This window comes from Crassostrea angulata, unplaced genomic scaffold (assembly GCF_025612915.1).
Source record: "Crassostrea angulata isolate pt1a10 unplaced genomic scaffold, ASM2561291v2 HiC_scaffold_319, whole genome shotgun sequence".
NCBI classification, from domain to species: Eukaryota; Metazoa; Mollusca; class Bivalvia; order Ostreida; family Ostreidae; genus Magallana; species Magallana angulata.
In genome coordinates this window covers 6,433-22,364 of record NW_026441872.1, presented here as the reverse complement: position 1 = coordinate 22,364, position 15,932 = coordinate 6,433, and the positions used below count along the sequence as shown (strand labels likewise).

At 34.1% G+C, this 15,932-nt stretch overlaps 1 protein-coding gene and 1 pseudogene across 1 annotated transcript; one reads left to right on the top strand and one right to left on the bottom strand.

The window, feature by feature from the left end:
• Nucleotides 1-2,001: 2,001 nt before the first annotated feature.
• Nucleotides 2,002-3,400, top strand: LOC128170103 (leukocyte elastase inhibitor-like). Its single transcript, XM_052836074.1, has one exon. It carries the CDS (start codon nucleotides 2,268-2,270, stop codon nucleotides 3,390-3,392), a length of 1,125 nt encoding a protein of 374 aa, XP_052692034.1. The 5' UTR covers nucleotides 2,002-2,267; the 3' UTR covers nucleotides 3,393-3,400.
• A 1,144-nt stretch (nucleotides 3,401-4,544) lies between these two features.
• On the bottom strand, nucleotides 4,545-14,840 carry LOC128170101 (cysteine-rich venom protein Mr30-like; annotated as a pseudogene).
• Nucleotides 14,841-15,932: the final 1,092 nt, after the last annotated feature.

The following is a 15,932-nucleotide window of genomic DNA, read 5'->3' as shown; positions in this document are numbered from 1 at the left end:
CTTTGAAATCGAAGGAATCTACCCGAAGCTGATGATGGAATTCAAGACCACGAGACACAAAATGTATCGCGATGATGTACCACATTGCAAGTCGCAGATTGACTGGAGAAGAATATGCACTTTCCAGGTAAGCAGAAATTTTCTGTAAATCTGATTTGTGAATGATCTCCTTATGAGTTGTAGGGCGAGAAGTTCCAGTGACCATTCTATGCTTCATGAGACCGGTCAAACTTTTATTTGCAGTTTTGAATGCTTTATCGTTTACAATGTCTATATTTCGACCGATGTCGGATAAATGCCTTTTTATGGCGGCTCTGATTGCTTTCATGGTATTTTTATGATATTCGGAGGTATGCTCCTTTTTCGGGTTTTGGGGTTTTGCTTCACAGTAGAAGCGACTGAGTTTTTTCGCCAGATCCTCCTCGCAAATCTCAGCCAGATCTAGAGGGACTCTAAACGTTTCAATATGCCAATCTGTAATAGAAAACGCACAATGATATCCATGTTTTGACAGTTATTTGAGAAAAAACTGTAACTGCATAATATGGGCTGTTTTTGTTTGCGTTTAATTGCTGCTTACTAATATTTACTTTTTAAAAAAAAAGAAGCGTACCTGTAAGAATCTTTAAACCCCATTTGGTGCTTTGTTTTGTAGCCTTTGATTGTGTGAGTTCCTGAAATCCTTTAATTTCGTCGGAAAGCTTGGCAAAACGAGTACTTGTTGGCGTTTCTGGGGCTGGCAACCCGGGATCATCGGATTTTTTCAAATCGGCAAATGCCTGTTGGGTTAATGTTATATCGAAGTCCGAAACGACCATTTCGGATAGAAAATTGTCAAAATCAGAATCAAAACCTAATTTTAATTCTGGCAGGAGGGCTTCATAATTATCCCCACTAAATACTTCAAAATCGTCATATTTTACCGCATCTGATATATCGTCGTTCATGGTGGCTGCATTCGATCAAAATAAAAAATGAAGTGATCAGCAGACGATCATTATAAGAAATCTATTCATCAGCAGACGAGCCGTTTATATAAAATATTTAAATTGCATATTAAGATATTTTTCTATAAATTTTATTTTGAATGGTAACCTTTACATGCTCATTTTAATTTTCATTCATTTTGTGTGCGAAAAGAAAACATTTCAAAACCACTACTTTTTTTATTTAGCACATGCAATGTATTACTACGCGCGCCGTGCAGCCAATACCGTTTTTCAGTTTTGCCATAAGACACGCCCATTTTGTGTCACTCATATTTTTTGATGTTATTCGGTTTTAGGGTTCAAAATTGATTTGTAATGTTATCACAGACAAAGACAGTTGAAAATGTAAATATATTCTTTTAAATACATTAAACATTATTGCAAATTACAGAACATTACACATGTTTAGTTAATCAGAAGTCTATGTCTATACCAATAAAAGTAAGCGCTAAAATTTTGAGGATTTTTTTTAAGGATAAAAACAATGGCGTGAGATAAATACATGTAAGAAATTAAACTGTAAAAGTACATGTTTTAAAGTAGATCTCTTTTTTTGATATAATTAAGTATTATATAAACAAATAGATGCAAGCGTATATGCTATTACATATGTATATATGTTATCACTACATGTTGAGCTGCACATGTGTATGCCTCTCAGTCTAGACTATCGTAAATATATGTATGTATAATTGCGTTTGTTGAGTTCAAAGTTCATTTTTAGCTGTCGATACTGTAGTTTTTTTTTCTTTACAAAACAATTGAGTTTATACGGTGCAACCAAATATCGTTAGCTGCAATCTTCTTTGTTTCACATTTTTTTTTTACTTTGGCAAAGAACTTATCATGATTAACTACATTATAATTTTTTTTTATTGCATACTTTTTAAAATACCAACGCTGTACAGTACTGAGCCCTTAAACGTGTTATACACGTATAGAGAGCTTGTATACGGAAACCCTGTGGGGAGCCCCATCTACAGGTCAAAATGGATGAAAATTGTAAACAAGAGGGAGGACTATAAATAACATAGTGAGGGATGACCAGGTAGTGCAGGTATCACATGTTTATCGAGCAACACAGGTAAATAAAATTACAGCTTTATTGCACACTATAAAGTGGCAGACGATCTGTGCAGATTGTGAAATCCGCATAATCCGCATAATCCCACGGAATCACGCCAGAACGGAGATAAACACGAAAAGAGACAGGAAGTGATATAATTTATCAGCTCTACAAGATTTTCTAATTTCAACTGGATATTTACAAAATCAGTCATGGAGAGTGCAGTCACAGACTTCTCTTTTAAACTCTATCAAGTTCTGTGCGAAGGGGGTGGGAATCTGTTTATGTCACCCTACAGTGTATCGGCGGCTCTTATGTTAACGATGTTGGGCGCAAAAGGGGAATCCGAGGAGCAGATAAAACAGGTATTGGGAGTAGCGGGAGTTCCTAACCCGCACCAGGCGTATCAAAAGTTACACGCCACCCTGACGGGAAAGTCTAAGGACGGGGCAAAGCTCGCCATAGCCAACCGGATATTTTCCAAACTCGGACTGGAGATTAAAGAGTCGTATAAAAAGGAATCGCTGGACTATTACAACAGTGAAATTGAATTGTTAGATTTTGTGGGAAACCCGGAAGGGTCGAGAACTCGAATCAACACCTGGGTTGAGGACCAGACCAACAATAAAATCAAGGATTTGATTCCAGAGGGAGGGATTAACTCCCTTTCGTTAATTGTTTTAACCAATGCTATTTACTTCAAAGGGGATTGGGAAAATGCATTCAAGGCCTCGAATACAAAGAGCGAACCATTTCGAATATCCGAGACAGAGTCGGGCACGGTTGAAATGATGAATATGGAAAAGGAAAAGTGGCTAATTGGTATGTCCAAATCACTGGATTGCCAAATTCTGGATCTTCCATACAAAGGGGGAGAACTGGGTATGCTAATCATTCTTCCGAACAAGGTTGACGGATTGTCGTCATTAGAATCAAGCTTGTCGGCTGACACGTTTCGGGAACTAACAAAGGAAATGTACAGCGAGGATGTCATTGTCTCCATACCGAAATTCAAACTAGAAAGCTCGTTTCAACTGGATAAAGTTCTTGGTGGGATGGGAATCACCGATATCTTTTCCAGAAAAGCCGACTTCTGCGCCATGATGGAAAACCCGCCAGATGGCACTCATGTATCTGACGTCATTCACAAAGCGTTTGTTGAGGTCAACGAGGAGGGCACGGAAGCCGCCGCTGCTACAGCAGTGATGATGAGGTTTATGTGCATGCCACTAGAACCCATGGTGTTTAAAGCGGACCACCCCTTCCTTTTTCTGATCAGAGAAAATTCGACCGGAACTGTATTGTTTATCGGTCGCTTCTTGAAACCAAGCAACTAATATCATGAAATGTAAAACCATAATTTTTACGAAACAAATTTTATTATCAAAATTAATTGTATTAATACACGATCTTGCATAAATTGTTTATAGTTTCATTGATACTTATTTTGTTAGTGTTTTTACATATACATGTATTTTTATTTATAAAATCAATTTTCATTGCAATAAAAGGCTGAGAAAAATCAATTTGTTTATTATCTCACGTCTAAAAAAAAATTGGATTTAGGCAAAGTTCGACAACTCTATTTCCTGAAGTAAACTGTAAACACTTACATCTGATATAGAACTAATTAATATTAATTAATACCTTTGAGATATTTTAGATGTTACGTGTAACTGCGATTCTTGAATGTAAACAAAAATGGCGTTGTTTAATAGTTTAAATATTTCATTCAGGGTTGAATAGCAAGCCATGTTTTGAGGCTACACTATACCGAAAAAAAGTCCAACGAAAAATAGCATTCCGTTTGATTGTATGTTTCGAATGTGGACAAAACCATGTAACTGGGACAGAAAAATATAAGGACGTTTAAACATTGGCTAAATATAAGCAGAACGATAATGACTGCTCTTTCTTTATTGTCATAATATACATTTATACAGATACATGACGTTGCATTGAAAAGTAGAGTGACATAAAGATTTAAAGGTGACCCGACCAAAAGATGTTCGATTTTGTGTGTCGGTCGTAAAGATTTCAACATTTTAATCCTCTCATAAAACTACACAAACAAAGCAAAAAAAAATCTTTAAAAGGTCATGACCCTATTTACCAGGGACCATGTATTTTGGGTACAAGTTTGGGTCAAAGTTGATGCAATACCTATTTATGATTTCTACTCTTTACTGTCTGTAAGCAGACAAATTAGGTGCATTATGCACATAGTTTTGGTGAACAAGGGGGCCTCTATAAAATTGTGAGATAACCCCCCCCCTCCCCCCTTAGAATCAGGATTTATGGTGTAAGAGTAAGAATCTGTTGGGTTTTTATTATTATTAATTATTCTTTAATTTTATCCCATTGCTTCTTTTACCGATGAATCTTGACAAATGTGGTCCAGAGATATTAAGAATGACCCCCCTCCCACGCCCCCTTAAAAAAAACTGTATCAGTTAATATTTCACACAAACATGTCTGGCACAAAAACATAACATGATATGAACAAACATAAAAAAAATTACATTCATTTTAAGAAAATTAATCGAAGTGATATCAATATAATCATCGTTGTTAAGATCGATAACCGTGTATTTGACTTGACTGTTTCTTGTCCCCCGCCAGGGTCCGCGAATCCGATCCCAGCATCTGTAAACAAATTGTACTCTTACTGCCACAATTCTATACCAGAGCGTGTCATAAAACCATACAGTATCACCGTAACCATTCCATACCAAAACTTATAAAACCTTATTAAAAAAGCTTCCATTCTATTCAAGATCGTTCCATAAAACAAATATCATTGTCGCGGTGAGAATTATTTTGCAATGACGAGATACTTGAGAACGTCGCGTTAAATTCTTGCACGCGTTGAAGGTGATATATATGGGACACCTGTCGATATTAATGTGGACAAAAGAACACAAATATCAATATACTTTCACAGTTTTATAATTTTCTAATTTCACAATATTTGACCAAGAAATAAGTTTTCAATTTTTTTTTTAGAGAGTTAAAAACTATAAAAGCCCCAGCGGTAATCGAACTCGTGACTTACAGATTCGTAGATAACGCTATAACCAATTGTGCTATAAGCTGTTAGGTAACAATTTCGGAAAAAGAAATATTCATAAAATTATACTTGATTTTATTGTTCCGATAGTAATTACGTCACAATATTGAGGTGTCCCATACCACCTTAAAAGTTAGTTTACAGTATATATATACAAGTGTGTTGTAATACAAAAGCGTTTATCAAGGACTTACTTCGGTACATACATGTATGATGTATAATTACAAAAATTTAATATAAAAGTGTTTGTGAATGACTTACATGGGCACACTTTACACATGGTGGGACAGTCCTGGGGGACATTAGTGAACCTGTCACACATTGCTGGGGTGAACTGTGGGCCGCAGATGTAGGAACGGTCCTTTTGACCGGTACAGTTCACTGAAAAAAAAGAACAACAATGATAAACTTATCATTATCATTACAGAGTTGATTATGGAAATAATACGTCATGCTAGTATTCAAGGAAATTATTGCCTTTTGTTCCGTCCAGTTTAAATTGCCCTTATATTTTTTTTTATAAACCTATAAATCATAATATTTGAGCTTGTATATCTAATGTATTTAGGTAATGTTTTTTTTACATTAAAAAGAAATTGAACATGGAATATAAATATCAAAAGCAATTTGCATTCTCTACGTGTACACTGACAGAAGCCAATAGCCCTAGGATATCAAGAATATGGTCAGACACTTAAAAAAAAATATAAACAGGCACGTACATGTACGTATAAAGCAATTAGGTACAATTTAGTATTGCAGAATTAAAATAAAATTCAGATAACACGCCGCTGAATTATGGCCGCTTGTTTCCGGCAGTACAATATCTGACGAAATCTCACGTGGTGCGAGATTTGTAATTTCTTACTCAGTCTGTACTTACATTGGCAGGACGGACCGACATAAGTAGTGGTCGGTGGTTTACAGGTGCATGCGCACGCATTAAAGTCCATAGTTCCTCCATTCTCACATGCCTTGCCTTGACAATCTGAAAATAGTCCAGATATAGTTAACACTCAATTTAAGGTGGTGTGGGACACCTGTCGATATTAATTTGTATTAACGTACATTGTAATCATAATGCATAATTCACTGTTTTAGAATTTTCAAATGTTACATAATTTGACCCAAAAATGTGCTTCAAAAAATATAAAAGCCCCAGTGGGATTCGAACTCATGACTTACAGCTTATTACACTGTAGTTAACGCTCTAACCCGTAACGCTACGCTGATATGTAACAATTGTTTAAGTCTGTCCCGAGTTATTGCTTCCGTCATTTTTTGATGATTTTAATAAAAATACACATACCAGTGAAAGAATTACAGTTGAAATCAATGAAATGGAAAATATCCAAGACATCTTATTTGACAAGTTATTACTTTTCACTCATAAAATTTCACAGGAACGAAAAAAAATTTCTTACGGATATTTATAATGGGAAATGTTTATATCTTTTCTCCATTCGGAGGTACTCGGGATACCTCGCGCAATTTTTCAACGTTATTATCCGGGCTTATTGATGACTGATGCAATGCAAAAACCCTGTAGATTTTTGGGAGTTGATTTTAGTCAACTCTCCTATGCAGTCACTCTTGCAAACCGAAAGTGAAACAGTGTCTGGACCTAAGCACAAATCATCACCGCTGACAAGTCTTAGTTCTTGAATATAATATAAAAATTCGATTTAATGTATGCTGAAGCATTGTTTTTCAAGGAAAATTATCTATAAACACTTTGAAACTAGTAAGATTTTATACAATACGAACAATTTAGATATTTATGTAGTCTCATGTATTCCTACACCAGAATTTACAAATATAGTCTCGTTCAACAAAAAGCTCGGCTGTCTCCGTAAATCTCCGACAAACAGAGAGACTCTCGTGCTTGGCGGAGATTAACGGAGACAGGTGAGCGTCTGGTTGAACGAGACTGGAGTTTAATATCAATAGTGCTTGGATCCATACAATTTTTAGAATTGTTTCGATTACTAATACATGGTTTAAAATCTATCTTTAAATACTGTAAAACGATAAAATATGGCGCACTACAAATTTTAGCGCCTTTGGCGCAACTGCCTCTGAGCGCTAAAATTAAAAGTGCGCCAACAATTTTCCATATGTATTAAATATCTTCAAGTTGCAAAACAATAACGTCAGTCCATTTTTAAGGCTTTATAGAAGTATTCATTTAAATATCGTATGCTGTCGGTTCTGTTTGTTTAAACAATTACACAGGTAAACGGTATAGGTTATCGGGTATAAGTGCCTAAACATGGATTTATTAATTCAGTTTTAATTGCTTTTTAATATCTCGCATTAGCACCTTGGAAATTGGGCTTCTCCCCATGCCACTTCCATTTAGCGCCTGGAGGGAAAAATGTGATTAAGCGTGGCGATCGTTAACGCTGACAATACCTGATTGATCATAATTTCTTTGATCTCTGATTAGTCATATGGAGAAATGGTGTACATTTTACTAATTTGCATAGCGGCCATATTGTTATCATAATGGCGATTTTCATTACAATAGAATATATAAAAAGGAATGAGAAAAATCACAAATTATAAAAAATAAGTATTTCGGAAATATTTTCTCCTCATTTGGTTCTGTCATTTACATCATCCGGGATTGGAATGTGCTTGTTTTGTTTACATTAGATATTGAGATGGCGGTTCCTTTTGAACCTGAAATATCGAAGCGGGTCGTTGTAGGAATAAAGTGTGTTTTAGTGATGAAAGGCGTTATGAAGAAATTTTGGAATTATTTTTGAAATACTTGCCATTCATAGGTAAAGTAGTTCCTCATATATTTACAAAGTTTACATTGCAAACTAGTTGTGCCAGAAATTTTGACTCAAATTAAAAAAAGTCTTGTCGGTTCCTTTTTACTTCCAATTTAGCATTTTCAAGACTTTCTCTGTAAGCCTTCGGACTTGCAACTAGGCATTTATATAGTCTTTATATTGAATCATTAGGCATATTGCATATTTTTGATTAAGAATTATCGTTATAAATTGAATGAAATTTTTCATTTTATAATTTTATTCTGTTTCAAGCTGATATTTTTAGCTGTTTATCTATTTATTTACTCATTTTAGCCGGTAAAGTCATATTTTAAGATTATCTATGGTTGGATAGAGAGGTATTCAAAGTGAATTTTAAGTGTGAATCACTGATTGTGGTGACAAAATCATACACAGATAATCTATGCATTGCCTAAACACGTTCTCATTCAAAAAATGAAAGTTTTGACGTAATCACACAAATTTCATACATAAAAGGTATGTAATTTTCATTCGTAAGGGAGACAATTTGAAGACATAAATATTAATGAGAACAGTGTCACGTGACATTTAGCTCATGAATAAAGTGTACGTGATTTCTCCATATGTGGATATAAAGATAACAAGACGATACCTATTTTTTTAAATGTAAAACTACTGTGAAAAAGATTCTCTCATGGTGATCGAAACTCAGGGTAAATGTAGCATTCGATTTCACTTTTAGTTTCGGGACTCTTCTAGTGTTATCCAAGTCGACACATTAAATTCAAAGTCCGATAACTCAAATTTGTTTACCAACAACATGTACACATCATCGCCAATAAATGAGGTTTTCTTTATTATCGACTGACGATTTACACAAAAGTAAGTGTATTGTTCTCAACGACAGTTTACCGTGCATGCGAGATAGAAATCAAAGTCGTTGTGTTCACATGCTTGAGTGAACTAAATTTTGGGCGTGATCGTTTATCAAACAACAACATTTTTTTGTATTATTTTTAAAAGAAAAGATGCATGCGCTAAAATATAATTGCGCTAATGTACTGGCACTTGCGTTTGCGCTAAAATACGTATACGCCAAATTTTCTCGTTTTACAGTATTACACAACATGATTCATATGGGGTTTTCTAAATTCTTGCCTGAAAAGTCTAATTAAAATTCATATTATAAAAAAGTGCGTAATTCAAATACAGACTAGAAACTAATTGCCACGCAAGAAATAAATGATAATCGATAAAATCAACTCTCGTCGGTACTTCAGTACTTTGATTTATTTTGGGATGTATATTGAAACCTGAAGCGGTAGAGGGGGCGTTTCAAAACAGATAATCTGGACAGTGTATAGAAAGGGAATGATTAAAAATTATACTTAATATTTATACTTAAATTATACTTAAAGGGGGGGGGGGGGGGGCAGACTCATCCAAAAATTCTTGACAAGCAAAAAAAAACAAAAAAAAACAAATACTTCTAAAAAAAGTGGGGGGGCCAACTCCATGATAATTCACTTTTTTATATGTAAATTTTTAAAAATTTGTTGCTGCGAGACAAAGTGGTGGGGGGGGGGGGGTTAAAATTTTTTTTAACTGTTTATTTTTTCATTTTAATCCTTTTTATTTATATATATTTCAAAATGTCCTATTGTTTATTTCCTCCCTACTCATGCATGCACAATTAGCTTAAAAATGGATCGTTATGACAGTTAAGTATGGCTCTTGCTAATATAATTATATATACATAAAATCTCTATATAAAAAAAAATTAAAAACAAATCATCCGTCAATGAGGCAGGTATCGCAGTCTATTCTGGAATAGCTAGTACACGCATTACAGATGTTTGATCCACATCTAAATTTATCGCGGGAAATATAGCGCGAGTGCACTGTGACGTCATCCATGACTTTGATCGTCTTTGTTTACGTTTCTCGACTCAATACGGAGGTATGGAAGAATGTAACAAATCTTTTGAGTCTCGCCATAGCATATGCGGTACTCAAAACGTGTCTTCAAACTTTAAGCCACTGTAAAATACAAGTTAAAAGTCGGCCATGTTTGGCATAGCACCACGGGTGAAAACATCAGAGAGCATTATGGGACGTAGACAAAAAATTTTGTTTGATGAACTATAGGTTTAGCTTGTTCTTTTTCCCGCGCACACTGGTTCTTAGAGCTCGCTTCGCTCGCCGGCGCGCAGCGCCGGCGAGCAAAGCGAGCTATTATAGTCTGTCCCAAGATATTCATGCAGCACATTTGGACGATTTGTAATAAAAATACACTTACCTGTGAAAGAAGTGCAGTTGAAATAGTTGAAAGGGATATTTTTCAAGATAATTTCATTGACACATTATCATCTTTCACTTGGAAAAATTCACAGGAACGAAAACAGATTCCTTACGGAGATTTATAATGGGGAATGTTTACATCTTTTCTCCATTCGGAATACACTCGGAATACATCGCGCAATATTTCAACGTTATCATCTGGGCTTGCTGCAATACAAAATCTCCGTAGACATCACACTTTTTAGCATTGTATTGAACCCTGATAAGCTAACAGGGGCGTTTTGACTGAGAAATCTTGGAAATTTTTCATACTTTTGAATGAACATCGTTTGAATCCTGAGGTATTTATAAATATCAAGCAATTAAGCCAAATGTGATTCCAAAATATCTTGGGACAGAGTATAAGCGAAAAGTGGTGAAAACAAAAACTCGGCACAGTGTATAGAAAGAGAATGATTAGAAATTATACTTAATTGATTTTATTGTTTATTTCGATAGGAAGTACGTCACAATATGGCGGTGTCCCATACCACCTTACGCAGGATCCTGGCTCATTATATTCATTTCAATTATCATTTCGAAAGATAACTGTTTTATTCTAAATCAGTTAAGCTGAAATTTCTAATCAATGATTCATCTAAAGCCCTTAAGAGAGCTGGATAGTCGAGGCCGTTTTAAGACTATACAAATCTCCTTTAGAAAAAGAGCTTTGTATGATAATTATCGGAAATATATTAATTTTTTATAAAGTAAAATATTTGGAATTTCTCTTTACAAAAAGTACTTGATGGCTTAGAAAAAAATCATATTCAAAACTTTAAGAAAGATTTGATGTTTAATATGTTGACCACCCAACCTCCTTAAAATTAATGCTTGATTAAATATGTGTGTAAAAAGATATCACTGTTCATATTGTTAGTTTAAGGTTGGACAAAGAAGTGAAAGATACACACGAACAAATTAATTTACGTTGCGTTTCTAATGTGTAATTTACGTAATATCTTACCACATAGATTATCATCACAGCTGTTTGGACATTTGCTGCATGATGATCCCGATTCATACGGGTTATTTATGTCCAGATTACCTCTGCAAAATCAGAAGAATTTAGCTGTTCTTTTTATGTATAAAACATACCATGAATAAAAACGAAACAATTTAAATTTATCATCGCCTGCTCTCTAATAATACGCAAGTTTATGTTCATACATATAATTTTACAAAACAAAGATAGTGCTAACCTATCTGGGATGAACTGTCAAACTATAAAACGATTTTGGGAAATAAATTATATATTTTTTTCATTGATAGAGTAAATGATATATATTCAAACTAACAGACGCACAAGCAATATTTGGACGCTAGCACTGTTACATGTATGAAGGTATGAGACAGTAAAGAAAATAGTCATGTGTACAGGATACATGTAACTTTGGGACAAAATTGACTACATGTATATCTAATTTAATTAAAAGCAGGGGGGGGGGGCAGTGTATCATAGAATTTTGTTCAAGATGCCTACATCCTAGTATGGGAGTATTTTTTTCTGGTAGAAAGAAAATTAATGCTGTCTGTGTGAGAAAAGTGTTTTTTTAGCAGACAATTATTGCCGTCATATGAGAATTTGGTAAACAAAAGAGATATTTTAGATCGAATTATTTAAGAAATTACGTACAAATGGGCAAGCAGTACTACATTGAGTAAGAAATAAAAGGATATGGTTATTGAATTATATGTACCGAATGTTTAGACTTTTTATATACGACATTGACAATTCGAGCTACAACAACGTGTAAATATCAATGCCATCAAAGCAGGAAGACAGACAACCACACAGAAAAACAATATTATGGGCAGAGATAACGCCAGAACTTATAAGTTTGTGTTGAGGTTACTGATCCGGGTCCGTAATTACACACGTAACTCCTCGTTGAGCCACAGACGGCAAAACCCACAACCTATCTTTATGGAAGTCGCCCAGACAACCTAGAAATATACCATAATTGTTAAAACATGTAAGTTATATGTGGATGCTTAATCAATTTATAAAGGTAAGCCATCGTCATCGTTTAAATTAAATAACTTGACAAACTAATATAATTATTTTTTTTAGGTAATTTTAATATTATGAAATATGATTTCGCAAAATGGTTACGTAACTGTTTTCTTTTTTAAATAAATGATGTAATTGGTATAGCAAATATTCTCTGCAACGTACTTTGAGAATTACATTAAAATTATATAGGGACACAATTTGAAATATGTTGAAGCATATATATGTACTATGTTTTTAATATTTATTTAACATCTTGTATATATATTATCAGGCACGTAGCATCGTTTTTGAAAGTGGGGGGGGGGGGGCAGACTCATCCAAAAATTCTTGACAAGCAAAAAAAAACAAAAAAAAAACAAATACTTCAAAAAAAGTGGGGGGGCCAACTCCATGATAATTCACTTTTTTATATGTTAATTTTTTAAAAATTTGTTGCTGCGAGACAAAGTGGTGGGGGGGGGGGCAGCCCCCCCCCCTGCCCCCCCCCCCCCCCCCCCCCCCCCCCGATGCTACGTGCCTGATTATGTAAATGAAAAAAAAATCATTGCCACTTTGATAAATTTTAATATTTTCGATTCTACTATCTGTTTATCATTATACGTTTTTGTTATCAATTTATAACCTAACATAGCAGATTCCGAGTAGACAAAAACACATTGTAATGCATACATTGCCATTAGTTTTAAAGTTTTCATGAAAGGCAGCTACTTGCAATTGGTTTGGCAATACTGTCTATACAACGTACCCAGTCCTTCTATTATAAACATACACATTTTTGTTATACAGGGGTATAGTGGCCCACTTTCTTTAAGTCATTGTTTCCCCCCAGGGTGAAGTCCTTGACTCATCATACCACAGCTTGATCACGCCTGCCCAAGCCAGGTCGTAGGACGCACTGGCCAGGTTCTGACCCACAGAGAAACGACCTTGATGTAGAAAGGACGAAGATCAATTTTTCCTCTAAACCATGTTTAACATTAATTTTTGTAACATCACTTGTCCTTTAGCTGAGCTGATAATGTATACGTGTCAAACCATTTAATTGTATTTGTGTGTCTAATTTATAAGTGTAATATACATGCAGTCAATTTTGAACTGGTAACGTTTTCAATTGAATAGACTCAATATGATTATAACAACGTTGTTTTTTCTCGACATGCAATCAGATGTCAAAAGAAACTAAAGAGAACAGAACAGTGCCTTTGTTGATTAAATCAGTAACAATCATAATATCTTCATTAAATTTTGACAACATTAAGTAACATATAAACCGTTTATTTTGTTTTCTCACGATAAAATGATCAGCTTACTAATAGGAATACATAGGAAACTGCGTTCGATTTACTCATCCCGAGTAGGCAAACACGACACGGAAAGTTGCGTTCGATTCACTCACCCGGAATACTCCGCTGTCGACCTCCATCATGAACGAGACCCTTACAGGCGTCAGCGTACATCTGAGCGATCATGGCTATTTCATCATCCAAGACTTAAATTAAAATCATACGAACCATCTGATATAAGTTTATATATAAAGGTATTTACAATGAATGTAGATGTACAAAATTTAAGTTCTAGTAATTGAAAATTTAATGGGTCAAACTTACAACTCCAAGTATTACAAATCACGTTCGATTTTAACGGTTGGGGGCTGTGTTTTGTGACTCTTACTCACCATTTTTGCCATGGCAACAGCACGCGGGTTTACACCTGATCTGTACTCGTTATGTTTACTGACTATTACATTTTTGTCCTCATCAGAAATACCTGCAGGTAAGACGAGTCAACATTTATCTTTTTGCTTGACAGTCAATATAATCTGTAAGAGTTACAGTTCTTGATTTCTTTATGTTTTCTCGATATATCTGTATACACACACAATAAGTTGACAGAGAGAGAGAGAAAGAGAGAAGGGGAGACAGACAGACAGACAAACAGACTTTACCGGAATCAGGAGCAATGGCAGTCTTTTGTAAACACGCAGAATGATTTGGAATTACCTGGTACTTCTGAGCACAACTAGTCTGAAAACAAATTGTTCAGCATAAAAACAAACAGCAATAGTCAAGCAATAATAATTTCGACTTTTTAATATTTCATGATAAGAATAATTTATATATAATAAAATAATTTTGGAAAATAATAATATTTCATAATTTTTTAAAATATATTTTACAACTTGAGTAGATGGTCACTGGTCAAGAAACTAAAAGTTTTTTTTACTGATTAATTAGATTTTGCAAGTTCACTGTATGGCGATTGACATCTTCGCTAGCCCAGGGTTTCTGATCCGCGGTGCGGATCAGAAACCCTTGGCTTGCGAAAGTGTGCGTTACTTAAGTATGCAGAAGTTCCTATACACATCAATACAGAATAAACAAGTCAATGAATAGAGATACACAAACCACCAAATAAAAGAATAAAGTTGGAAAAAAGATAAACACAAGACTCACAGATCTTTCGATGCGATGACCAGAGCAAGGAAAGAACAAAACACCTACAAGTAGAGACAGGTGCTTCATAACAAACGGTATTTTGTAGGACGTTTTCATCTTGTCCATGTTGTCAGAGTGTCCCCCGCGTACGCAGACATCGGGCTCTAATTATGTGTGATGCTTTGGTATAATTGGTGTTGTTTATGGTTGGGTCAGGGAATATTATGAATGTGATTGACATGTTACCTACGTGTCTTAATGAAAGAGAGAGAGGGAGGGAGAGAGAGAGAGATTAAATAGTTTGCCTTATGAAAAATATGTTATTTTATTATTAAAAAACACAAACAACATAAAAGTTGAAATAATCATTCTAAAGTCAATAAATCAAATTTAATAGACATTACAAATCACCGGAGATGATATCAACAGCCATCGTTTCAATCTAGAACTGTTGTAATTAAATAAAATAAACAAATAAGCCCTTGTGACTGTCATGAAATTGCCAGCAATAAACAAAATGTTCCACGGTTCTTTATGATGAATCAGTGACAAACTTTGATGTGTGGAATATTCATCTCCGAGTGACATTAAGTGGTCTTGGTCTATCAAAATCATGCATAACAATCCCTATTGTTCGGTTTTGAAATCATAATATACTTTATTAAAACCACAACCTAACATATCTCTCAACCTTACTAATATATATATATATATATATATACTATATATATATATATATATATATATATATATATATATATATATATATATATATATATATATATATAATATATATATATATATTATATATATATATATACTAGTATATATATAATATATATATATATATATATATATATATAATATATATATATATATATATAATATATATATATATATATATATTATAAATGTAATGTATAATTTGGATTATGTAAAAATTACTTGGATATAGTATTTTGGTGGTTTTTTTTTTCAAATTCATTTAAGCACAGTTTTTGGACCCATTCCTCTTCTTTAAATACTGTTGTTTTGTGATCACTCTGATGTGTAAAACTATTAAAAATATTTATTTAATATATGCAATGGAACACGTTTGAAAAACGATTATCCGTCGTAAGTTACATGTATCTTGTTTTGCTGTTGTTTTAATCTGCTATACTTTAAATTGTCTAATCATTAATTATGAATTAATCTGTTTCCTTAAGTTCATGTCATGATTTTACTTTTTATAACACTGTATGAAACTG